Source organism: Salmo salar, chromosome 06 (genome assembly GCF_965601325.2).
Source record: "Salmo salar chromosome 06, fSalSal1, whole genome shotgun sequence".
Classification (NCBI taxonomy): domain Eukaryota; kingdom Metazoa; phylum Chordata; class Actinopteri; order Salmoniformes; family Salmonidae; genus Salmo; species Salmo salar.
Genome location: NC_138296.1, coordinates 48,137,029 through 48,165,022, shown reverse-complemented (window position 1 = coordinate 48,165,022; position 27,994 = coordinate 48,137,029). Strand labels below are relative to the sequence as shown.

The 27,994-nt window shown below is 41.0% G+C and overlaps 1 protein-coding gene across 5 annotated transcripts; it reads right to left on the bottom strand.

The window, feature by feature from the left end:
• Positions 1 to 15: 15 nt before the first annotated feature.
• On the bottom strand, positions 16 to 27,114 carry LOC106607479 (oxysterol-binding protein-related protein 7). 5 transcript variants are annotated; one of them, XM_014204465.3, is made up of 22 exons: positions 26,895 to 27,114; positions 15,047 to 15,265; positions 14,688 to 14,828; positions 14,351 to 14,404; positions 14,065 to 14,178; positions 13,536 to 13,718; positions 13,140 to 13,272; positions 12,876 to 12,997; positions 12,118 to 12,219; positions 9,752 to 9,914; positions 9,385 to 9,518; positions 8,445 to 8,546; positions 7,965 to 8,157; positions 6,642 to 6,692; positions 4,360 to 4,649; positions 3,399 to 3,536; positions 3,112 to 3,254; positions 2,699 to 2,843; positions 2,364 to 2,514; positions 1,952 to 2,078; positions 1,490 to 1,612; positions 16 to 1,191 (listed from the first exon to the last, which is right to left on the bottom strand). In XM_014204465.3, exons 2-22 carry the CDS (start codon positions 15,188 to 15,190, stop codon positions 1,080 to 1,082), a joined length of 2,865 nt encoding a protein of 954 aa, XP_014059940.2. In that variant the 5' UTR covers positions 15,191 to 15,265; positions 26,895 to 27,114; the 3' UTR covers positions 16 to 1,079. The 5 variants fall into 5 exon arrangements, with proteins under 5 accessions (XP_014059940.2, XP_014059941.2, XP_014059942.2 ...); XM_014204466.3 differs by having other exon boundaries at positions 15,050 to 15,265; XM_014204467.3 differs by having other exon boundaries at positions 6,642 to 6,674; positions 26,895 to 27,112.
• Positions 27,115 to 27,994: the final 880 nt, after the last annotated feature.

Genomic DNA, 27,994 nt, shown 5'->3' with positions numbered 1-27,994 from the left:
TTTCAAAGAAAAACATTTTTTTAGTTTAGTATTTATTTGATAATAGATTAGAAAACAATTCATTTTGGACAATTCCCGCTATAGCCCTCCAATTGTTTTTACACTGAAATGTAACAACGGTTCTCTTTTCCGCAAAACCCACTGTTGAAACATCCATAAAAATACTTCATAGAATCAACCTAAAACAAGGTCGAAAAGATTACCCTCAAAAGCATTAAAAACATCTATAAAACTCACTCTAGATAAAGAAATGTAAGGGGGGAAAAAATTAAAAAAGGGAAGCGGTGAGAAGGCTAGTGCTAAAACGATCCCTGTTCTCTTTAAAACGGTTCAGGAAGGAGACGGATGGGAGGCATTCAGTGACTCATACCAACGTGTCATTTAAAACAAGTCCAAAGATGTAAAGTACAACTCGACATGATTGTCTAAATATACAAAAACACAGCAAGACCATCGAGAGTGCAAGAGGTAGCTCTTCTTACCCATAAAACCCCATTAATCCACAGCAGTCTTAAAAACAATCCCCTGCCCTGGTTATTTCCCCCTTTATAAGAGTGAGCATTTGATATCACAAACTGATTTAAATAAAAAATAAAAATCGGCATATATACGTCGATAAGTGCTTAAATATATAGACATCTTACATTGACAAAAGCATCATGCATCTCTATAACATGCACGGTAACATTATTCAAAACGCTATGTTGGATCTCCGACCACTTATGCGGTAAACTTGGCAGTTAAAAATGCATGAACCAATTTCAATCTGGTTATTTTCAAGGCAGTTTACATTTGCGGACACCAGAGCGGTTACTAGGGGTGTGGAGGATCGGCATCAACGTGGGAACATCAGACTTGAAGGAAAAGATCCAAAGTAGTCCTCATCTACTCCATGTTGACATTTCCTCTCTCCATGGCAGACAGTCACCCTGGAATGATTCATCCATGCAACCAAAACTCCCTTCACCACTCCTCTTCCTTCTCGCTTAGTGAAACTTTAGTATCTGCGTTCAGTAGTCTCATTGGGCTGTAATAGTCTATGATGAAGCCAAAATGACAGGAGGCTCTGCCAGGTCTACTCAACACCACAGATCCAAGTTCTTGGTGTTGGCGAAGCCTGGCTGATCGCGGATCTTCCAGTAGGTTCCGTTGCTCAGCCAGCTCTCGTTCCCTGCCGCATCCAGCTCTTTCCTGAAGGAGGGAAGAGTATATTTACTTTCTAGTGTGAGGTAACCTTTAAAAGGGGCATCAATAGAGGCCTCCAAGGAATTAAACACTGTGCATGAATACACAATGTCACGTCAATGGTCACCAACTCAAGTCCTGGAAAAGCTACAGGTGCAGGCTTTTATTCCAACCCTGCCCTAACTCCTGATTCAGCTAATCATAAAGACCCTGAATAGCTGTGTTGGTTACCATTGCCTTGCCATTTCTACAATAAATGCTCTTTGATTGCGTAGGGCAGGAAGGGACGGTTGGCGAGACTCACCTGAAGAAACGAGGCACGTGCTCCTCTCCCTTCTTGGCCAGCTCCTTTCGTCGGTCCCTCTGTTTCTGCTCTACTTCCTCCTTCTTACTGTCAGCCCCAGCAACATCTCCCTCCTCCAGGATCCTACGGGGAAAGAATAGTGGAGCGAAAAAGAGCTTCAGCTGCATGAAAGAATCTAAGGCGTTAACAGGGCAATTGTGTGTACAGTACCATCGCACGCAGCCACATCAGATGTGGCATCACATCAATGCACAACACAGCTCCCTGGCATTTGAGGAAGTAAAGGTCACTGAACGATACCCCCTACATGACCTACTGAACAGGACCCAGAGTTCTTCCTGGTGATATCGCGTTCAAGAAGTATTCCTAGCCCTACTTGCAACGCATTTGACAAATCTAATTATGTGCACATGGCTAAACATCTATGTATGCATTACTGAGCAGGCTGGACGGTGGTCTCACCTCTGGTCTGGCCGATAGCGGGTGTCTGAGGGAGGCAGGACCTTCTTCAGTTCAGGAGTCAGCTCATTGAGCTCCCTGGCGTAGCGACTGAAGCCATAGTACTGGAAGTGGTCATCAGGCTGAGGGTCTGGAGATGGGAGAAACAGGGTACTGTGTGAGGCAATACATAGTGCTGGTACTATAGAGTGGATTACGGACTCACGGATTGAGGAAAACATCCATAGTCTTGCAAAGAGGATCAAGATAGAAGACAGAATTCACAGAAATAGTATGGGATTAGGGAAAATATAATAGGCACAATGGTGTGGATTACACACTTTTATAGGATAAACTATAATATCAACATTGGATTAGAGATTAGGATTATCGTACATAGCAGATAAGGGATTATTCAGATAATAGCAGTACTCACTGGGCTTCCAGATGCACTTTGGGTTAGGCAGGGTGTCACAGAAGATGCCCTCGTGCCACAGCCCACCAAACCGGTGGACCACCTCTCCCGCTTGGTTCAGAACCTGGCCCTGCACCTCGTTCTTACTTGTCTCTGAGGTCCAGTAGCGGGACTGAGGGGAGAGAGCAATGTCAATGGAAACTTAGTAGGTAGTTCCCCATGTAAAGCTTTGCAAATTTTGAATGTCTAGACCCCATTTCAACTGTTGACTATTTATTTTATTCATTACAGGTCCCATTATGGGGTTATTCTTCAATTGAGCGTTATGTTCTATGGGCACCGGGCAGGGGTCTCACCTTGACGAAGGAGATCTTGCAGGTGCAGATGTCACTCTTGGTGTTTCTGATGGTCACCTCTCCGTAGTGCTCCAGCCACCTCTGCTGACTCAGGACATTGTGGACGCAGGTCACCGCCTTGTTCCACTCATAGTGATCCCCATATCTAGAGGGTGGAGGGAGAGCGAGAGCCATGGGTTTAGCACAACTAGATTGAGACACGCACTCTTGAAATTCATGGACACCTGAGCCGGCTTCAATACTATGAACCTTTCATTGAATAACATAGTAAATTATCCTTTCAAGCACGTTACAGCTAACAAGTAGAGCATTTGGCGAATGCCTTTTCAAATCTGAGCTTGTACTTTGAACAATGGATCAATACATTCAAAACGACGATGTGAAAGTAGGGTGGAATTTGCATAAACACTCACTTTGGCAACTTGACATTCACTGGACCAGAGGAGATGATCTCCAAAGACTTTCCCCAGAACTTGTTCTTCCATTGCTGGTCTTGCCAGAAGGTGAAGTTCTCAGACTCTGCGTGCACAGCGGAGCAGGGCGGGTGGTGGCTGACCTGGGAACAGAAAGGAAACGTTAAATAACTGAATCTTCAGTGGAAGACACTCTGGATCAGTTTTAGAGGTTACTTGCCTTGCAGATGGTATCTAGGATGATTCTGGGTCAAGATCATTCACGGTCAGGATTATTCAACTCCTACCTGCTCAGCGACGTAGCGGAAGCCACGCTCCTTGCGGTGGATCTCGTAAGTCTCTCCCAGGACGGGGTTGAAGGGCTTGTAGCGGTTCCGCCAGGTAGCCCAGGCATAGCCAGAGATAGAGAAAACGCCAATGTATAGCTTCATGAAAAATAAGATATGGGAAAACGGATGAGTGAAATCACACCCATCAACAATATCAAAATGGCACCTGAAGCAAACTGCTACCCTCAAATACTTAATATACGTAAGAACCACAATATACAGTTTTACATGCCAAATCTGCAATTCACATTGACCCCATTCATTGTTTGTAGTTTTTACCGATTCTCTAATGCACAGACTCTACACACACACACAGCAGACTTTCACATATGCTGCTACTACTACTACTGTTTATTATCTATCCTGATTGCCTAGTCACTTTTACCCCTACCTACATGTACATACTGTATTACCTCTACCTCATACTCATTGACTCGGTACTGGTACTCCTTGTATATAGCCTCGTTGTTATTTTGTGTTACCATTTCCTTTTTTTATTTTGTGTGTGTGTGTGTGTGTGTGTGTGTGTGTGTGTGTGTGTGTGTGTGTATGTATGTATGTATGTATGTATGTATGTATGTATGTATGTATGTATGTATGTATGTATGTATGTATGTATGTATGTATGTATGTATGTATATATATATATATATATATTTCTGGAGTCTTTTTAACTCTGCATTGTTGGGAATGGGCTCGTAAGCATTTCGTGGTAAACTGGTTGTATTCGGCACGTGACCAATACCATTTGATTTGAGAAAGCGTAGACCTTGAGACCAACACCATTCTTTCAGATTTCAACTAAGCAAATCTACAGGTCGATCAATTCACTTGAATCAGCACCAACGCTGGGATTGCAGCACAAACCTATAATTGAGCTGCTTCGTTTTAAGGTCAGGCATGTGTCGGGCCACCTTACCATCCGTTCGAAGGGGTCCTCTGTGCGGTTGGCGATGTCCAGAAGCTCAGAGTACTCCAGCTCTTCGCTCACTCTCTGCAGCAGATTCAGAGGTTCGTTGAGGCCACAGGGCATGGACACACGTGACAGGTCCTTGCCAATGTTGTTGTACAGGATGGTCATGATGCCAATGTGGCTGTTGTCGACACAGTTGGCGGGCAGGACAGTGCGGCGGCCTGTGTTGGTGGGCACGGTGCTGACCATGTCCGGGGCTCTGGATACACTGGTGCGGTAGTTCAGGGTGGCAGAGGCTGCCAGGGGGAGAGGGCATATGACAAAAGGTTAGATGGAATTCTATACATTTTCTATTGAATCTCATGTTTTTTTATGATTACACCCAGCACTTAGGGCTTGAAAGCTTGAATATAAAAATAAAAAATGTACATGGTTCATAAGATTCAGCCCTTAAAGGGAGAGTTCAGGATTTTTCTCCTGGGTCAGATGAACTTGTGGATACACTTTATGTCTCCGCGTTCAGTTTGAAGGAAGTTGCCAAATGGCGTTAGCGCAATTCTTGGAAGTCTATGGGAATAGCTAGCATGCTAGCTGTTCATGTAGACTTTGTCATTGCGTTAAAGCTAGTTAGCATTGGCTTGCGAAACTACAGGTACCTGGAGGGCTCTTATGGTGTGGGGTGCATTTCCCTGGCATGGTTTGGGGCCATTCAACCCCTTAAAGGGCAAGGTAACAGCCAGTAAATACACAGCCATTCTGAGTGATCACCTTCAACCTACGGTGAAGCATTTATATGCTGAGGGGAGTGGCCTCTTCCAAGATGACAAAGCCCCCACCCACAAGGTACGAGTGGTCACTATATGGTTAGATGAGCATTAAAATCTGGCCATCTCAGTCACCAGATCTCAATCTAATTGAACAGCCTGGTCTCAGACTAGACATAACATAGTAAAAGTAAATCCAGGCCACTCAAATTAGTATGATATGGTTACATAAGACCAATGGTTACTTAATAAGGCAAAAACAAGAAGTAGGGTGGTGGGTGGGGTAGGATTGGTGGGCGTTTAATGCAAATGTTTAGCAACTCAAAGGTTGTGAGTTCGAATCTCAGACAACTTGAGCATTTTAGCTAACACTTCCCCTAACCCCTAATCATAACTAACCTTAACCCAGCTAACGTTAGCCGCCTAGCTAGAATTTGTAACATCTATTTTGCAAATTCGTAACATATTTTGTAATTTGTAACATATGGAGTCCACAAATACAAAGAATACAAAATGGAGTGTCTTGGATTTACATACAGAATAATATGAAATGCTCTGAGACCAGGTTGAATTGAACACTTATGGTAGATTCTGGAGCAGCACTTGAGCTAGCATTTTCTACCACAATCAACCAAACACCAAATTACGGAATTTCTCGTGGAAAAATAGTGTCGCAACCCTCAAGAGAGTTCCAGACGCTTGTAGAATCTATGCCAAGGTGCATTGAAGCAGTTCTGCCGGCTCATGGTGACCCAGCGCCCTGTTGAGACCTATGTTGGCGTTTCCTTTACTTTGGCAGTTAACTTCATACTGGACGCAGAGACATACAAACAGTATCCGTGAGTTTATCGTGGATAGATAAACAGTAAATAGACATCTTTATGATTGATGGAATGCCAGAGTGCCAATGTCTCTTGTTTTGCCTAGCAGACACTTGGCTAACAGGACCACAATGGAAACAAATCTTTAGACTTTGTGCATATAATCCTCAGCAATTTTTGGTACATTCATTTGTTGCCTAGTGTGGTTTCTTTATGAATTTTAAATAGTGAAATCACGGCTTCTTTGCCAAAACGCTGAACCATCCCTTTAAAAAGTCTGAAGGCCCAAAGCTGTCAAGGAAAGGAGGATGGTGAGAGGCAAAATTGAGTCTCGATTTCACCATCTTCCAAATCACAGTTGGACGTTGGATCGAGGTGGAAGGTATGAAGTTTAAATAATGAAATGTCTATACAGATTAGACAACAATGCATTTGTTAAATTGTCACCAGTCCCACAAAACCAAAGAGACACCTCAGGAAGACAAAGAGGAAGGAGGAGAGTGATGATAAAAATCATGGTAATAGAATGAGTAGACTACTGGGACGTTTTCAGGGTCCAATCAGTATGCTTGCATATACAACATTGAAAATGTACCGTTTTCAAATAAATGATGTGTATCAATGAATTAAAACGATCCATATGGGACTTCCAATATGGCCGCAATTCACCACTGATACTTCAGTTTGACCATTCCCAAAATACCTTTTGTTTGCAGTTGGTCCGGTGATACTGCCTCTGCAGGCAAAGTAGAAGCTATATTCAGAAAACGTAATAAAATTACATTTGTACACAGATTACATATATATACACATACCCAACGTTGGTGTCAGCCGAGTTTATGAGTATAACTACCTAGATAGAGCTGGGCAATATGGACAATATGGACAAAAATCCATATCACGATAAAAATTACTGAATTATCACGATAACTATAAATTGAAAGTCAAGTTAACATTAATGTGTACCAGTTTCTTTTTTATATTACCCTTAAAACTACTACTTTGAATGTGGGGCCATCAATTGTCCTGTTAAACCTGTTGGGGCTCGGGGGCAGTATTGAGACATTTTGAAAAAAATATGTGCCCATTTTTAACTGCCTCCTACACCAACTCAGAAGCTAGGATATGCATATTATTAACACATTCGGATAGAAAACACTCTGAATTTTCTAAAACAGTTTGAATGGTGTCTGTAAGTATAACAAAACTCATATTGCAGGCAAAAACCTGTGAAAAATAGAATTTCTGAAAAAAAAAATCTGAATTTCACGCTACTGTAAAATGCTGTTTTTGGATATAAATATGAACTTGATGGAACAAAAAATGCATGTATTGTATAACATAATGTCCTAGGAGTGTCATCTGATGGAGATTGACAAAGGTTAGTGCATAATTCTAGCTGGTTTCTGCTTTTGGTGACGCCTGACCTTGAATTGAAAATGGATGTTTGTACTTTTGTGGCCATGTACTGTCCTAACATAATCTAACTTTATGCTTTTGCCGTAAAGCCTCTTTGAAAATCGAACAATGTGGTTAGATTAAGGAGATGTTTATCTTTTAAATTGTGTAAAATAGTTGATTGTTTGAGAAATTGAAATTATTAGATTTTTGATGTTTTGAATTTCCAGCCTTGTTAGCAATCCCGACTCGGGGTTCATTGCTAACCTGTAGCCCCAACAGGTTAAATAGCCCACATTTAACAGACTTACTTCATTTCAAACTACACACTCCTCTAGTAAAGTCTACTTATCGTTATAATCGATATCAGTAAAACGTCCTCGATAAATGGTCGGTATCAATCATTTTCGGTTTATCGTCCCAGCTTTACTAGATACTGCTGAATTTAAAACAAAACAAATGCATATTGTTATTTATTTTTCAAGATGAAAACTCAAATGGACCGAACTGCACTCAAGGTATAATGGGACTGCTCAAACACAATATTATAGAACATCTTTAGAGTTTCCGTTCTAGTCATTCTACGTCTATGACCACAGCTGAATAGTAATATATGGTGGCCGCTCACCATGGACCTCGTCTGGCTCAGAGTTACTGGTGGTGGTGATGTCACTTAGCCCGGATTCATCAGACTCCTCTTCGCCGTTTTCTGAGTTCTCACAGACGATGACATCTCTGGCGTCATAGTACTCGGCCATGGAGTCGGCCAGCGAGGGGGTGCGCTGCACAGAGCAACCCTTAGAGGGCATCTTCTCAGCATTCTGAGGAGAGGGGGGAGAGGAAGGGAGGATAAGAGTGACCGAAGAAGGTAGAGTAAGATTATAGTTAACAGGAAGCGTACAAAATGAAGAACGCTTTCAGATGGATAAGTGATGTCAATAATGTCTTACAAAAGAGTTAAGGAAGAAAACCGTGCTCATTTGATAGAGAATCCCTTACAGGCACAAACAGATGCAGAGACACAGTACACAGCTAGACACGCACATGCATTCAGAAACAAGTGGCAGCCTGCCTCTTCCTGAGTGGGGTTTGGCGGCTGAATACACACCTGGTCCTGACGCACAGTGCTGTAGGACTCCTTGGAGCACCCCGTGGATCCAGAGGAAAGGGACAGGGAATGAACTTTGGTTTGGCAAGACTGCACCTCCAGCTGGATACACACAAACAGTGACTTATTAGTATACTGTAGAGAAAATGTATGAAAAGCAAGCACAATATTAAGCTCATTTCCCATTTTTGAAATCTCCCATTGTCACGTTATTTATCAACCTTGGCCCACATGCACAGTATGAACATTTGGTGGAAGTTTTCCCTCTCTGATTTCCTCAGCACTCTTTCAGCTTTGTCAGATTCGTCCAGGACAAAACAATTGATGCCGCGTTCAACCAAAACAAACTATCTTAGTTCTGTTTTCATAGTAATTAGTGAAGTTCAACGACATCTGGTAACTCGGATCAAATAGATTCGTTTGTGGGAGGTTTTATTTGTGTCACCAAGATAAATCTAGCAATTTCCCCTCTGTGTGACCAAGTGTCTTCACATTTGAAAAGTATTTTGTTTTTGCATCCAGGCAGGCTCAAAACAGGGGAACTGGGAGGAACGATTCTACCCCTGATGGGCAGTACCTAGATGTCCCAACCCCAAACAGCCCAAACCAGTTCTGTCTGGTTTCACATACTTGAACAGCAGCAGGCTGAGACTGAAGCATATTTTGGAAGGAGAAAGCAAGTGAAAGCGAGAGAATAGGTGTGGCCCATAGAAACCTCTGCTGTGTGTTTTAAACAGAGACCACAGGCGTTATTGACTTAATGTGAATCAGGCCTTTCTATTGGTCGCTAAGGTCTCTTCCTGTTCTTCTTGTTACTTCCAGAAAAACTCAAGAAATGTAGGTCTCTCCTTTGGAGCCATTAACAATGGTTCGTGTTGTCAGTGTATGTCAGTTTCAGCGTGTGTGCTGTACATGTGAGTGTCCAGGGCGGGCTTCTTACCTCAGACAGTGTGCTACACAGGGTGGCCAGTTGATTGGAGGTGGATGAGCGTAGGTCTGGGCCGGTCCAAGCCTGTCGGACCCGCTCACGCTCCAGCGCGAGAACCTCGTGGATGGATTTGAGAGACGCATGAACTGAGAAGATTAGGGCAGACAAATGTCATTTTCATTTGATTTCCTGTTGCATTCATCCATACATTCCTAACTAACTAACTCATCACTGGATTGCAGTGGTCTACATAGGTCCTTTTATTATGTTGCAGAACCAGCTTCACTATACCAGCTCTGCACATGGCATTTCCTATGTGGAACTTTATTAACACCCAAATCGAATGAACCCCAAAACCCTTGTAACACCCCTCTCTTACCCTTATGGGACACAGCACAAATGTCTTGCTGGATCTTCTTGGCTTCAGGGGAGGTTATGAGAGGATTGGAGAGCTGGGAGTACACATAATCTGGGATGGACGGCACTGAAGAGGCTCCCACACTCAGGTGGTTGGACGATGTGCTCAGGTGGCTGGAGGTAAACTGAGGGAGAAGGGAAAGGATGTGTGTAGAGAGCCATTCACCCCCCCCCCCCGTCCCCGTCCGTCCGTCCATCACGTTCGAGTGATGCACGCTAGCATCATTGATGTTGGGACCTTGACCAACGTAATAGTGAGTGATGACCATGAACACAAGAACGATGGCTATAATTATGCTCAACGAGTACATTATTCTCTTGGCTTTATCTAGCTCTATTTGTGGTATTTTACCTTGCCTGTTGCTAGATCGTTTCGTAAATCAGTCCTCCGATGACATCTGCCATGTTGTAAACAACCATCTAGTTACATGTTTGTTCACTTGCATGAGCTGCCTCAAGCTGGAAGTTGTCCTTCACTTCAATTTAAAACCAGACACTTTGACGCCTAACTGCGCACGCAACTTTTCATGACGCAGGAAATGAGTTGATATATTGTATGTTACTAATCTCTGCAATCTCTATTGCTGCGCTTTTAACTTTTTTTATTCTAGTCCCTAGAAAACCCCATCTCGTCAGCGATAAATATACTATAGTGCAACCATAAGATTGAGTAAACAATGTGTCAATGTGTTTGTACTGGTCCCTAAATCATAAATGAAAAATGAGGGGTCAGGCAGGAACAGTGGGTGAAAGTGGAAGAGAGTTAGAGGATTCTGAATACTTATTTCTTATTTATTTCCCTCATTAAAATGCAAATCAATTTATAACATTTTTGACATGAGTTTTCTGGATTTTTTTGTTGTTATTCTGTCTCTCACTGTTCAAATAAATCTACCATTAAAATTATAGACTGATCATTTCTTGGTCAGTGGGAAGACGTACAAAAATCAGCAGGGGATCAAATACTTTTTTCCCCCTCACTGTACCTTGATTAGATAGGTATTCACCCCCAAGTCATTGCATGTTTGACACACTTTTGGCAGAATTTACAACGGTGAGTCTTCTTGAGTAAGTCTATAAGAGCTTTGAACACATGGATTGTTAATTTTGCCCATTATTCTTTTCAAAATTATTTTTGGGGATCATAGCTCGACAGCAATTGCCAAGTCTTGCCATAGATTTTCAAGCAGATTTTAGTTAAAACTAACTTCAGCCTTCTTGGTAAGCAACTCCAGTGTAGATTTGGCCTTGGGTTGTATGTTATTATTATTTTATTCATTTAACTAGGCTAGTCAGTTAAGAACAAATTCTTATTTACAATGACGGCCTACCCCGGTCAAACCCGGACGACGCTGGGCCAACTGTGCGCCGCCCTATGGGATGTCCTGCTGAAAGGTGAATTCCTCTCCCACTGTCTGGCATAAAGCAGACTGAAGCAGGTTTTCCTCCAAGTTGTTTCCCGTGTTTAGCTCCATCCCATTTATTTTTATCCTGAAAAACTCCCCAGTATGTTGATGACAAGCATACCCATACCATGATGCAGCCGCCACCATGCTTGAAAATAAAGAGGCAGTTAGTCATGTGTTGTTTGACCCAAACATAAGGCTTTGCATTTAGGCCAACAAGTATGTTCCTTTGCAGTGTTTTTTTTACCCCAGGATTACTTTAGTGTTTTGGAATAAATTTATTCTGTATATTTATTGGTATTATTTTCAATGTCATTCAGGTCATCATGGTATAGTCACTACAATGTTGATTCATCCTCAGTTCTCTCCCGTCACAGCCATAGAACTCCATAGTCATTTTATAAACCACCAATGGCCTCATAATGACATCCCTGAGCAGTTTCCTTGCCGTCCTACAGCTCAGTTAAGAAGGATGACCATCTTTGATGTGTCTAGGTGGAATAACTTATGTGATTTGGGGGTGGCAGGTAGCCTAGTGGTTAGAGCATTGAGCCAGTAACCGAAAGGTTGATAGATCGAATCCCCAAGCTGACAAGTTAAAAATCAGCCGTTCTGCCCCTGAACAAGGCAGTTAACCCACTGTTCCTAGGCCATCATTGTAAATAAGAATTTGTTCTTAACTGACTTGCCTAGTTAAATAAAGGTTAAATTGTCAAACTACATTTTACTCCTGAACTAATTTAGGCTTGCAGGTGAATACTTATGCAACAACTATATATTTTAGCCATGACATTTTTGTTATATCATTTTATCTGACAGAATATTTTGTGTACAATAAAAAAAAAAAAATCTAAAAATGTGTTAAATCTATTACATCCCACTTTAACAACATACACCAACTGTATAGGACATGAGAACCTACCATGCCACAGGTTTCGACTCCAGAATGGGTGCGAGAGTGACCAAATATCTTGTTCGTAGTCTTCCTCTCCTTCTTGGCCTTGGGGATATTAAGTGTCAGATTCTGAAAGACAAGTAGAATGGATATGCTCAGAATAAAGACTAGCCAACCACTAAATTAATATTCCAATGTCAAATAAATTACAATTTTATTTGGTCACATGCGCCGAATACAACAGGTAGACCGTACAGTGAAATGCTTACTTACAAGCCCTCAAATAACTTAAAGCATTGTTGGTTACTTTTTTAAAAGTTCAGTAAAAAATAGAAAATAAAAGTTACATAATTAAACAGCAGCAGTAAAATAACAATAGTGAGGCTATATACAGGGGGTACCGGTACAGAGTCATTGTGCGGGGCACCGGTTAGTCGATGTAGTATGTAGATGCATGTACATTTACATTTACGTCATTTAGCAGACGCTCTTATCCAGAGCGACTTACAAATTGGTGCATTCACCTTATGATATCCAGTGGAACAACCACTTTACAATAGTACATCTATATCTTTTTTGGGGGGAGGGTAGGGGGGAGGGTTAGAAGGATTACTTAATGTATGTAGAGTTAAAGGGACTATGCATAGATAATAAACAGAGTAGCAGCAGCGTAAAAGAGGGGTCGCGCCCTCACCTCAGAAATACAAGTGTGCAATTTTTTTTTTTTTTTTAGAGAGAACTGATCATATATGGTTGTGGAGTAGTGGTTAGGGTGGTGACCTTACCTGCAAGTTGATTCGTCGCTCTAGGTCACTGTTGGAGATGGGTTTCTGGCCACTCTCCAGCCAATTGAGCCTCTGAATGAGCTGGGCCAACTCAGTCAAGTCCGCCTGAGAACGGGCTAGCTCTGTGGGGGTCAAGGGTCAGAGAAGGTTATTAAGAAAGCTTTGGAGCGGAGGCTTAGCTCTGAAAGTAATTGGATATTCATTTAATGCTGAATTGTAAAGTGATAGCCTTGATTCCCTAGCTTCACCATGACAGTACCTTACCTTGGGAGCAGGTATCGGACTGGTGGGTCTGCTGGAGCCATGCTGCCACCTTGCCGTTGACCCCTGGGGCTGCTGTGGGCGAAACCTCCATCTCCGCCTGGTAGACCGAGGCAGAGCTGGCATAGTGAGGGTACTGGAAACCACATGATTTGGGGACAGAGGGAAAGAGAGAAGTCAAGTGTCAGAGCCAATTTTTATAAAGTCCTCTAGTTCTATTCAGAATATAACTTCACCTATTTTGGTGTGACCAGAATGTATTTGGTTGTAGCACTGCGAGTAGCAAACCGCACTGCGAGTAGCAGACCACACTGCGAGTAGCAGACCACACTGCGAGTAGCAGACCACACTGCGAGTAGCAGACCACACTGCGTCATGCCCGTTTCTCTGTTCACTCACCATGCCTGGCATTGCAGCTTGGTTTCTCTGGGCTAGACTGGCCATGGCTGGCAACAACGTGCTGTTGCCCATGGAGAGGGCATGGAGGACTCCGTGGTGGACACCCAGGGCCTCGTTCTTCTTGAAGACACGATGGGCACACAGCTTGGTCAGCCATATGTAGAACAAGTCATTGCTCTTGGTCTAACAGGAGAGGAAATGTTACATTAATGGGGATATAGATGGATAACAAACAGATGTGAAAAGGAAACATGCGCAGTTCTTGACACAAACCGCACCGACTACCATACCCCGTTCAAAGGTACTTAAATATTTTGTCTTGCCCATTCAACCTCTAAATGGCACACATACACATCCATGTCTCAATTATCTCAAGACTTAAAAATCCTTATTTAACCTGTCTCCTACCCTTCTTCTACACTGATTGAAGTGGATTTAACAATTTACATCAATAAGGGATCATAGCATCACCTGGACAGTCTGTCATGGAAAGAGCAGGTGCTCTTAATGTTTTGTATAGTCAGTGTACCTTGAGGTGGTATAAATAGTCTCCACTGTCCAGATCGATGCGCTTGGACTTCTTGTTGATGGACATGACAGCGAGGCTAACATCCAGAGAGCCGTGGAGCTTTCCTCTTTGGATCTGATGAGTGGAACATCACAATGGATGAAAACCCCTCACTTTATTGTGCAATATGTATATAACACAAGAACTCCGTAGCCTGTGATGTTTACAATATGGCGCCGACCGATTTCAGAAAGATTGCGCTCATTACTTGAATTTGTGTTTTTAGTAGTGTATTGTGGATACATACATCCTGCTGTGTCTTTGAGTACTTGAGGATTCCTTTTTCCAACAGGAAGTACCTCTGAAAGAAGAGACCGAACCACATCAGACAGGGGTGTATTCACATGTGCACACCAGTCGCAAAACATTGTGCACCGTAAAAAAAAAAAAAAAACACTTTGCAATGGAAACAAGTTTAGTTTGGGGAAACCCTGGATTAGTCCCTTCTTGCTGAATATCTGCCATTTCCTTCCGTTTGGTTACTAGTGAATACACCACAGGAAGTCAGAAGTGATGGTGAAACACAACTAATTGGCTTGCCAACTGCACTTCAGTTGGCTTGCCAAGTATAGCCTTCACATTACCTTGTGCCAGCCCTTCATAGGGTACTTCCTCCTCTTCAACAGAAAGCCCTCACAGATACCAGGGACGCTCATGTCCAGCCCTGACCCGATCACCGAACTCATGTCCATATTGTCTTCCAACACTTCCCAGTGAGTGGAGTGCTATGGGGGGGGGGGGGGGGTTAGATAAGTTTTCATATGTTGCATGGTCCATCAATAACTTCATACTCAAAGTGGGTTGCATCCATAGACATATTCATGATGGTTATATACATATCATTGGTTGCATTATGGTGTAGAGAAGAGCCCCATCATATACAAAGACATGCACACCCCGAACACACTAAGATAATTTCCATCAAAAGGAACGACTCAGAAACTACCTGGCGGGAGTTGCGTGATGACCCAGCGCTGCCGTTCCGCGAGTGGCCGACCTTGGATACTCCAGCGGGAGACTTGTCCAGACTGCTCATCACTGATTGGCTGCTGTTGAGTGAGGGTGGGCACACCCGAGGGTCCATCATCACGATTGGAGGAACAACGTCGCTAAAAGTAAGTCTGCTTTTCGGAAAGGTTCCCTCTGAGGAGGAAACGCAGCTCTGTGGAGACAAAGTTACAGTAATGTGAGAAGACGTCAACAAAAAAAGAAACATTTTTCAACCATGAGAAATCAGTCTTCAATTCAAGTGTCAGGAACACACACGTGCTACCCCTGCTGCAGTTGTCCCTTGGATCAATGAGAAAGACAACCTTCACATCATCCACCCCTCAACTTTATGGTTGGCTTGGCCTTATAAAAGTCCATGGTGGACAAACTGGTAGTAGACAAGGTCCAGGAATACTGACCAAAGAATATGACAGCGCAACATCAACAATGCATCTTTGAATCTACTAGCAATTTTAATTGTCAGTTTTTTCAAAAACACGCAAATTTTTTAAATTTCAGTAAAACAATATTTTCCTGAAAAAGTTTCATTTAGAGACCGAACCTGCAGCAGGTGGGATTATCAAAAGTATCAAACGGAAGATACAGTAAAAAAAAAAAAAAAAAATTCATTAAGAAAATGTAAACACTACTGTCAAAAGTTTTTATTTTTACTATTTTCTACATTGTAGAATAATAGTGAAGACATCAAAACTATGAAATAACACATGGAATCATAGAGTAACGAAAAATGTATTGAAGGATTCCCCACATATGCCGAGCACTTGTTTGGCTGTTTTTCCTTCACTCTGCGGACAAATTTCCACCAGTCTGATGTCCATTGCTTGTGTTTCTTGGCTCAAGCAAGTCTCTTCTTATTGGTGTCCTTTAGTAGTGGTTTCTTTGCAACAATTCAACCACGAATGCCTGATTCACGCAGTCTCCTCTGAACAGTTGATGTTGAGATGTGTCTGTTACTTGAACTATGTGAAGCATTTATTTGGGCTGCAATTTCTGAGGATGGTAACTCTAATGAACTTATCCTCTGCAGCAGAGGTAACTCTGGGTCTTCCTTTCCTGTGGCGGTCCTCATGAGAGCCAGTTTCATCATAGCGCTTGGTGGTTTTTGCGACAGCACTTGAAAAATCTTTCAAAGTTCTTGAAATGTTCCATATTGACTGACCTTCATATCTTAAAGTAATGATGCACTGCCATTTCTCTTTGCTTATTTGAGCTGTTCTTGACATAATATGGACTTGGTCTTTTACCAAATAGGCCAATCTTCTGTATACCCCCTACCTTGTCACAACGGATTGGCTCAAACGCATTAAGGAAAGAAATTCCACAAATTAATATAAGGCACACCTGTTAATTGAAATACATTCCAGGTGCCTAGCTCATGAAGCTGGTTGAGAGAATGCCAATAATGTGCCAAGTTGTCATCAAGGAAAAGGGTGGCTTTTTGAAGAATCTCAAATATAAAATATATTTTGATACTACATGATTCCATATGTGTTATTTCTTAGTTTTGATGTTGTCACAATTATTCTACAATGTAGAAAATAGTACAAAATAAAGCAAAAACCCTTGAATGAGTAGGTGTTCTAAAACTTCTGACTGGTAGTGCACATACATAAAATATAAAACGCAACATGTAAAGTGTTGGTCCCATGTTTCATGAGCTGCAAAAAAAGATTGCTGAAATATTCCATACGCACAAAAATATAATTTCTCTCAAATTGTGCACAAATTAGTTTACATCCCTGCTAGTGAGCATTTCTCCTTTGTCAAGATAATCCATCCACCTGACAGGTGTGGCATATCAAGAAGCTGATTCAACGGCATGATCATTATAAAGGTGCACCTTGTGCTGGGGACAATAAAAGGCCACTAAAATGTGCAGTTTTGTTACACAACACAATGCCACAGATGCCTCAAGTTTTTAGGGAGTGTGCAATTGACATGCTGACTGCAGGAATGTCCACCAGAGCTGTTGCCAGAGATTGAATGGTCATTTCTCTACCATAATCCTCCTCCAATGTTGCTTAAGAGAATTTGGCAGTACGTCTAACCGACCATGTGTATGGCGTTGCGTGGGTGAGCGGTCTGCTGATGTCAATGTTGTGAACAGAGTGCCCCATGGTGGCAGTGGGATTATGGTATGGGCAGGCATAAGCTATGGACAAGGAACTTTTGCCTTTTATCGATTAGCAATTTGAATGCACAAAAATATAGTGATGAGATCCTGAGGCCCATTTTGATGGTCTTTGTGACCAACAGAAGCATATCTGTATTTCCTGTCATGTGAAATCCATAGATCAGGGCCTAATGAATTTATTGACCGATGTCCTCATATGAACTGTAATGCAGTAAAACAGTTTAGAATCCAGGGTTACTCCAAGCAGTTTAGTGTCCTCAACTTGCTAAATTTCCACATTATTCATTACAAGATTTAGTTGAGGTTTAGTGAACAATTTGTCCCAAATACAATGCTTTTAGTTTTCAAAATATGTAGGACTAACTTATTTCTTTCCACCCATTTTGAAACTGATGACAGCTCTTTAAGTGTTGCAGTGATTTCACTTGTTGTGGTAGCTGATGTGTATAGTATTGAGTCATTAGCATACATAGACACGCCGAGCCAGTCACAAGTCATTAGTAAAGATTGAAAAAAGTAAGGGACCTAGACAGCTGCCCCGGGGAATGCCTGACTCTACCTGAAGTATTTTGGAGAGGCTTCCATTGTGTTCATTAGTGATATCAAAAGCTGCACAAAAGTCTAACAAAACAGCTCCTACAATCTTTATATACATTTCTCTCAGCCAATCAGTCATTTGTGTAAGTGCCATACATGTTGAATGCCCTTCCCTATAAGCGTTCTGAAAATCTGTTAATTTGTTTACTGTGAAACAGCATTGTATCTATCTGGTCAAACAACATTTTTTCCAAAAGTTCACCAATAAATTGGGCACACATGGAAGACTAAAGGCATATGAGGTGTTAATAGGAAATAATTATTTAACGGTCGAATTAAAGAGCAATTTTAGACTGACCAACGTAGACATTTTCAAATACACTGTATGCAACTTAAAACTTTTGTCCAAAAGCTTTCAGATTGAAATTGTGCGATATCAGAGCAATGTTTGGGGAATCCTATTTGAGTCAGGAAAAAGTCAATCATATATGATGGGTAAGATGTACACAACCGTGCAGAGAGCCTATCCAACTGACAATCTCTTTAGAAAAAAATATAAAGTATTGGAACCAAGTCTTAAAAATAACTGATATTAGCACACGATAGTGTTGGAACATTAACACAATTCTAGGTAACAAATGTATGCAATATCCAGTAAACTAATGTATAGAATTGTTTATACAAGCGACAGAATTCACATTCTACAGCACAACGGCAGAGCCATGTCTTAAGTGTAAAACTAACAATGACTCAATAATTCATGCCTTCTGGGAGGGCTGTAAAGTCACTTATGGGCGGCGTTAGAATACTGTCTGTCAGAAGTTTTCCATTGTAAGTTTATATGCCATGTCGTGCATATTTCAAGACATGGCATATGAGTGTGCGGTGATATTCTCAATGGGTTAGACACAAATAAATCACTTTTATTGAGGAATCTATTACTTAAATACAGGAAGTCAAATGATACCCCAACGTTAAGAGAATGGAGGCATCAAGTGCTTTATTTAAATACTGGGAAAAAATCTGGCTACAGACAAACACAATTTGAAGTCACATGGGGCAGATTCATACAAGCATTACAAACATTGGGTGTGGATACGGTGGGAACATATGGGTCTGAGCAAGTGTGATGTTGTTCATGTTTGTCAAAGTATTCACACCCATTTACTTTTTCTACATACTGTTGCAGCCTGAATTTACATTGTATTACATTTAGATTTTTCACTTGCTGACACACGTAACGTTAAAGTGGAATTATGTTTTTAGACATTTTTACAAATCTGTTAAAAATGAAGACAATTCAGCTTTTGAGACTAAGTATTCAACCAGTTTGTCATTATGGGGTATTGTGTGTAGATGCGTGAGAGAAATGTATTTAATCCGTTTCGAGTTTATGGAATAAGTCAAGTGTATGAATATTTTCTGAAGGCACTATGTAAATGTTGTCTGTCTTGTCGATGTATGTTTTTGTTTATTGTAGTGTGTGTGTGCCGAACAAATATAAACGCAACAATGGTCAAAGCAAAAGTAGTTAAGATAGGGAAGGTTCTGTTCATAATAAAGCCTAGCTCTGCCTCCTTAACAATGCTATCAACAAGGCAGGTCTTACAACACCTCGTTTTTTTGCACCTGGACTACTGTCCAGTCTTGTGGTCAGGTGCCACAAAGAGGGACTTAAGAACTTACACTTGGCCCAGAACAGGGCAGCACGGCTGGCCCACGGAGAGCAAAAATGTATAATACGCATGTCAAATCTCTCCTGGCTCAAAGTTGCATTTGTGAGAAGTATTGACATGTTGAATGCACCGAGCTGTCAGTTTAAACTACTAGCACACAGTTCAGACACCCATGCATACACCATAAGACATGCCTAACAGAGGTCTCATCACAGTCCCTCAGTACAGGACAGACTATGGGAGGTGCACAGGACTACACTGAACTCTATTCCACATCAAGTAACTCGTGCAAGCAGTAAAATCAGATTTGCAAAAAACCCATAAAAATCCTCCTTACGGAACAGCAGGGACTGAAGAGGCACAGACACATGCACACGATAACATACGTACTATACCAGCAATTCCCAAACTCGGTCCTCGGGACCCCTAGGGGTGCCCGTATTGGTTTTCGCCCCAACACTACACAGCTGATTCAAATGATCGCAGCTTGATGATTAGTTTATTATTTTAAAAATCAGCTGTAGGGCAAAAAAAAAAAAAAAACATGAACAACTTGGGCTCCTGAGGAAAGAGATTGGGAAACCCTGCACCACACACACACACTTTGTGTTGTAGATATGTGGTAGTAGAGTAGTGGCCTGTGGGTGCACACTTAATGTGTTTTGAAATGTCTTGTTATTAATTGTATATAACTGCCTTAATTTTGCTGGACCCCGGGAAGAGTAGCTGCGGCCTTGGCAGCAGATAATGGGGATCCATAATAAATATAAATGTTTCAGGTCTGGTAAGACTTGTGCCATTCTGTTGCTTATGGGTTTTATTATTATTTTGTTGCAATATATGAAGTGTATGGGTCTGTAGTCTGCAAGGGACTCGTCAGATTTTCCTGGTTTTAATATAACTGAAATAACTGGTTTGATACACGGAACTCGGAAGCACTGAATCGAGTGACTGGTGTTGTCATTTGAGTAAAACTTTCAATTTTTTGTGTTTTTTTATTTATTTTTTATCTGCTGATAGTTGCTTCAGGGTTATTGAGTCCAAGAAGGCTGTAGAATCAGTCCAACTTATTTAATTCTGATCGATATAGAATTTCATAGTAGCTTTCAAAATGGTTATGTACAGCTTTGTTACCAATTAAAGCATTTGTATCCTTCGCTTTTAAAATTATAACTGGTTTGGCGTGTATTCATTTTGTGAGAGCTGCGAGGTGTTTACCAGGTTTATTTACCATTAATAGTAGGCTTTATTTGAGTTTAATCTGTAGTTGATGGCTCTCTTCAAAAGTTAAATATCATATTCCTGTTAAATTCGGAAATTATATTTTCTTCTTTACCTTGTAAAGATTTATGGGCTTTTTCTAAGATAGTGATTTATTTTTCTTTAATTTGAATTTCTAACTCAGATTTAACTATTTCTGAGTATGAGATTGTCATTCCCCTAATGTATGCCTTAAAAGCATACCAAATTATATTAGGGGTCGGAGTTTCTCCTCTTTGTCTACATACATATTTTCTCGCTTACGTATTTAATCAATTAAACACTTAAATTATATAATATATCGCTAAATAGGTCCGTTACTGTTCTCTTGGATACTTGTGTTGGATGGTATGAAGGAACTATTAACTGGTTACCAAGCAGGGTTATGTTGCATATCAAAGAGGGAAGGGTGATTGGGTGGAGCCAAGACGGAAAGTAGGTTACACACCCCAATACCATACATACAGGACAGCCCCAGCAACCATGCGTCATTGTGATGTTGCTGTTATTTTGAGTGACAACCAAATGAGATGCCTAGATTCAGGCTGGACATCAATAATGAAACTGTCAACTGTAACAAGTGATCGCTTCAAGCTGTTTGGGTAATGCAGATGATGACAGCATGTTTAAGGACAATTTTCACATGAAAGTAAAATGACTAACATTGAAGCCATACCTCCAATAAACAGATCAGTTCTTAGAAAGGATTTCCTTGTTTAGGAGTAGTCCTCTGAAGTTCAGATGACAAACAATTGAAGACATTCCCTGAATGCTTTGTATTCAACAACACCTGGCTGGGACCTCATCCTAGTTACAGTAGGCCTACAGGCAAAATATCCTTTATTGCCTAGCCTGGTGATAATGTAGATTGTCCTATCAATAGAACCTAGGATAAGATCCTGTTAGTCACTGACTTCATTTTGGCAGCTATATTAGATTTAGTATTAGTTTTATTCTTAAAATACATTTTAGTCTTAGTCACATTAGTAATTTAATCCCTAGTTAGTTTTAGTTATCAGTCAAAAAACTAGACATTTTTTGTCATTCATTTTAGGTCACAGTCAGGGCATCTTTAAAAATAAAAATATTTTTTAAAGAAAAATGTATATTTACCTCTAACTTCCATCATGTGCACATTCAGAATGCCTTGCCCGACTAGGCCTATTGTCCCCTCTTATACCTTAGCTGGCAACATTGCCATTGTGGCAGATGACTTGCATTGGTTACAATTACCATATATGCTATAAAGCCTTGGCTAAAGGTTAAATAATTTACAGCTCTGATTTTCTCCCCATAATAACCGTTCAAAAGGAGAGAGGAGTGAGGTGACCTCCCAGGAACTGTGCGCGTTGGAGAGCCAGCTTTTGTCAAGCAGCCAACGCAACAGCAAGACGTTACAGGCAAAGAGGTAATGAGAGGATCGCATTAAATATTCTGATAAACCATGCATGCTGATGATTGGGCAAAACAGATGAAAAGGAGCTTCATGTCAAATTGAAGGTCCATTAATTCCATGTGGAATTCTCATTTCGTTACATTTGTCAACTAAAATGAAAATGTGATTTTTTAATTTATTCTCATCAATAGTTTGTCAGGAAAAAAATAGGTTGTTGACGAGTATCATTCATGGTAGTTACTGTTGACAAAAATTGACTGAGGTGGTGTCATCGAGTACAAAAAAACGGAAAAACTCCAATATCCCTCAGATTAGATTTAGCTGACGCGGCCATTGTGATTACAGTAGCTCCATCAATTGGTGGCGCACACCAACATTCCAGGTAACTGACTGTATTTTCTCATTCTATAGGGAGTAATAAGAGTTGCTGTTGCTGATTATTTACAATACTATTTACAAATTATAGCATGAAAAATGTAGCACATACTGTAGTTTACAGTGAGTCAACTGAAACTGCACTCACGCCCTCCTGGGTGGCGTTGAAATCATTTTAAAGTATACTGAAATACACCCATCAAAACAACGGCATTCCTGAATCTCTCAGACCAAATGACTTGGTCAGCTTTATGCTAAGTCATAACTAGGCTGGAAGATGAAGAATGTTACAGGGACTGACACATACATTCCACCATGGTTGATTGTGTCGTTCAACCAGAAAACAAGGAGACAAAGTTACTTATTTTGAATAAGATGTCAACTATGTTTCTCAGGCCTTCAAAAAATAGTAGAACTGAAAATGTGACGTTTGGAAAAACTGGAGCTTCCGGCCGGCATTGATAAAGATCTCGTGACATCTGCATAATATTACGGTTTGATTTAGAGAATTTGTAGCTACTGACACATATGCGACACCAACAAAACATGGGCTTGTTCTGGATGTTTGATTCATTTGGATTAGGATCAAATGTTCTGAACAGCTCTGTGTGCTCTATAACAACCATAGTAACTGCCGAGGAACTCCTAACCACTAAGCCTAAAACAACTACAAACACAATCCAGCCGCTGTAGCTTACTCCTGATGCAGGCCAGAGTGGCAGTCACAACATCAGAGTCTTGGTTGGAAGACGAAGGCCTAATATTAGAATGATGTCTGAAGGAAATTATTAGAACACCTAGGAGAAACTGCCAGAAGAGGTAAAGAAAATTAAGAGAGAGAAAGATCGCATCGGGTGCCGGAGGCGTAGGGTGAACGGACAGGTTCCTGTGCTCTGACAGGAATGTGCCTGAGCTGCATCACCACACAGGTGCCAGGCAGGGCCCCTTACGGCCATAATGACACTGCTACTGCTACTAGGACAGCCGGGATGTTCCACCTTCTAGACTAGGCAGTTCCAGTGCCATGGATATATAGGCCAACTGAGTTCAAGGTTTAGAAATCCCCCATGAGGCATACAATGAAAGTGTCCTGGTGTGAGGGATGGTTTGGGGGAGGGGAGATTTCCAATGTAAGCTATGTTGGCACTGCAAGTTCCAAGCCTGATCCAAGATAATTCCATCATGGCTGACATTCTGCAGGACTATGGCTGTGGGACATACTGGTAGCATTGGTTGAATAACATTTTATGGGCCCATATGCACACCATATTCACTCCCATTTCAACAACTTGGGTTTATCATAACCAGAATCAGGGGTAGACACATGGCACAGCCTAAGCTTTTAAACTTCAGTAAGGCTGGGATACAACACTCCTAAATGCTCATCCTGGCTGGCCATCTGTAAACCATTATGTAAACCTTAGACACTGATCATCACCCATATCATATGTACTGATGTGTGTTCAGAAGTCATATGTTCAGAAGTCTTCATGAGAATAAGCAGTGATGTAAAGTACTTAAGTAAAATATACTTTAAAGTACTAAAGTCATTTTTTTTAGTATCTGTACTTTATGTTTTTGTCTTTCACTTCACTACATTCCTAAAGAAAATGATGTACTTTTTACACCATACATTTTCCCTGACAACCTAAAGTACTACACTGTGTGCACAATTATTAGGCAAGTTGTATGTTTGAGGACTCATTTTATTATTGAACAACTACAGCGCTCTCGGTCAATCCAAAATGTTAATAAACCTCAAACCTGAATTATTAAGAAAGTAAAGGTGAGGTGTTGGCTTTCTTTGGAGAATATCTGTGTGTGCACAATTATTGGGCAACTGTGTGTGCAGAATTATTATGCAACTGAATGAAAAACTAAAAGTTCCCCATCTCACTTGTTTATTTTAATCTGTTAAAGTGAGAATAATAAACAAACAACTCAAAATGTATAAAAAAAAACATTTGACATTTAAAGAAAAAAATAAAAATAAAAAATCAGTGACCAATATAGCCACCCTTCTTTTCAATAACAGTCATAAGCCTTCCATCCATGGAGTCTGTCAGTTTCTTGATCTGTTGACAATCAACGTTTTGTGCAGCAGCAACCACAGCCTCCCAGACACTGGTCGGAGAGGTGTACTGTTTTCCTTCACCGTAAATCGTCCGTTTAAGAAGGGACCACAAGTTCTCAATAGGGTTTAGGTCAGGTGAGGAAGGGGGCCATGTCATTATTCTTTCATCTTTAAGGCCTTTACTGGCTAGCCACGCAGTGGAGTACTTCGATGCATGCGATGGAGCATTGTCCTGCATAAAAATCATGGTCTTCTTGAAAGATGCAGACTTTTTCCTGTACCACTGCTTGAAGAAAGTGTCTTCTAAAAACTGGCAGTAGGTTTGGGAGTTGAGTTTGAGTCCATCTTCAACCCGAAAAGGTCCAACTAGCTTATCTTTAATAATACCACCCCATACCAGTACCCCACCTCCACCTTGCTGGCGTCTGAGTCGAAGTGGAGCTCCGTGCCCGTTACTGATCCAGCCACGGGCCCATCCATCTGGTCCGTCAAGAGTCACTCTCATCTCATCCGTCCATAAAACCTTTGAAAAAAATCTGTCTTCAGATATTTCTTGGCCCAGTCTTGACGTTTCAACTTACGTGTCTTGTTCAGTGGTGGTCGGGTTTCAGCCTTCCTTACCTTGGCCATGTCTCTGAGCACTGAACACCTTGTACTTCTGGGCACTCCAGGTAGGTTGCAGTTCTGGAATATGACAGCACTGGAGGATAATGGGTTCCTGGTAGCTTCACGTTTGATTCTTCTCAAATCTTTGGCAGTTCATTTGCGTCTTTTTTTCTCAACACGGTTCTTGCGACCATGTTGACTATTTGCAACAAAACTTTGATGGCTCTGTGATCACGCGACCCAATATCTTAGCAATTTCAAGAGTGCTGCATTCCTCTGAAATACTTTTTACAATTTTTGACTTTTCAGAGTCAGTTAAAATCTATTTTTTTGGCCCATTTTGTCTGAGGAAAAGAAGCTTCCTAATAATTATACACACCTTGAATATAGGGTGTTGATCTCCTTAGGCCACACCCTCCCTCATTACACAAATACACATCACTTGATATGCTTAAATCCAATAAACATTCCAGTTTATACAGCTTGGAGTTGGGAAATATGCATAATGATGATATGGTCAAAATACTGACTTGCCTAATATTTGTGCACACAGTGTAGTTACAATTTGAATGCTTAGCAGTAAAGGAAAAAGGTCCAATTCAGACTTATCAAGAGAACGTCCCTGGTCATCCCTACTGCCTCTGATCTGGTGGACTCACTAAACATAAATGCTTCCTTTGTAAATGATGTCTGAGTGTTGCGGTGTGCGCATGGCTATAAAAAAAAGGAATACAAAAAAAAGGAAAATTGTGCCATCTGGTTTGCTAAATAAGGAATTTTATGTCTAGCATTAACTTTAACTTTGTACTTTTACTCAAGTATGACAATTGACTACTTTTTCCACCTCTGAGAATAAGCAACAACGTATAGCAAGAACAATAAACACTTTATAACAAGATCCTCACCGTCTCCCACTCGTTAATTAAAAACTAGTTTGGTCCCTGGATTTGAGCACATTTGTGTCAACACACAAACACTTCAAAGCCATGGATGGCTAATAATGTCACGAACAGGAGGCCAATTACAGTACTGTTGTGACTTTTGTGCCTTCGGAAAAGCTTGGCACCAAATGTTCAGAAAGCTGAAAGGCCAGCCAGATTACCTGTGATACAAGTCAGTATTCGACGTCCACCCATGTCTGAGGACGTCGGGAGATGACGTGGAAACCGTCCAATAGGGGCAACAGTGAGCGTTGTGGATGGAGTTGGCGGATGGGCATCTGCCTCTGATTCCAAACGTTGCAAGTTCGAACCGAGCAATGGAAAGTTGTTCGAGATTTTTGTTTTAAGCCTATCCCAAACCTTAACCATTAGGAGTTAGTGCCTAAACTTAACCATGACGTTTGCAACAACTTCGAAATTGGATGTTTAAGAAACATGGATGAACGTCTAATTCTGATGTGGGACTGTGATAGCTAATTGCAGCAGGCAGCAGTCATTTCTATTAGATAAATATCCTATGGTGGCACATTTGAAGTGCCAGGTGTCCAATCTCCCACAAAATATGAGTTTTGTTTTACTTTAAAACATAGACCTAAGCAATGTAAAGCAAAGGAAACAAAAACACTAGAAATTCGATCCGTAATTGATCAAACATTGCGTACCGCAATATCAAACTCAATGTCAATGGAAGCAAAACAAACATTCGTTTCAACCAATTGAATTTACTTGCATCATGTTCATTTATTCCCGATTGTCAATAAAATAAGAACGAAAAACTCACCTGACAACCGTGGATAATCCGAGTAGGTGGCCAGCGTGAAAGGAGACTGACTTTCACATCCCGAAATCTCAAGTAAATTTGCTTCCTCCCATTTGTCAAATCGTAGAACTACGTCACTCAATCGTCGAAATCCGAGTGTCTCAGGTGAGAAAGGTGTGCCCGATCCATATGCCGCGTTCAAAACAACTGTGAACTCGGAAATGTGCTACTTCAGTACGTTCAAGACAACTGAGACTCGGAAAAAACGAGCTCCGACTTGGAAAATATTTTGAAGGGTCATCCAACTCAGAATTCCAAAACGGAAACTCGGGCATTTTTCTATAGCTCCGACCCTGGTCTTGATTTGAACTCGTTTTTTTTCCCGACTTCCCAGTTGCCGAACACGCACCAGCTATCAACCCTTACCTCTTCAAACTCCTGACACATCAGAGAAAGATAACATGAAATGAATAGGTCATTTTTACCTCAATGTTGTGCACACATTATTTGATTGACTTTGCATTGATTAGTCAGTACGATTTGCAAATTATTAGGCTTTTGGCTTATTCATTTTATGCATTGTAGGTTATATTAGATTTTATTGTAGGTTATAGAGATTTTTCTATTTTTCTTTTCTATTGTGTTATTGACTGTACGTTTGTTTATGTGTAACTCTGTGTTGTTGTTTTTGTCGCACTGCTTTGCTTTATCTTGGCCAGGTCGCAGTTGTAAATGGGAACTTGTTCTCAACTGGCCTAACTGGTTAAATAAAGGCGAAATAAAAATAAATTACAAATATTCACTAGTAATGTGTTTTAAATTAAAATTGTTTACCAGAATAGGCCTAATAAACCACATGTTTACAAAATGAAGTCACACAGTTATTTTTTTAAAACTTTTCTAAGAAGTTAGCATTTGTTTGGTGTTGTTTTTTGGGGAAAATAAACCACCTAACTTTTCCTCATAAACAAAAAGACATTCCAATGTGGTATTATCATTGACGTTTCATTACATCATCAATCACATCCGTATCTACATGCAAGATAGGCAGTGACTCTTCACCAACATAACCCGCCACCTCCCTCCCTCTCTCTCTCACCTCCCCAAGTGTTCCAGGGTTG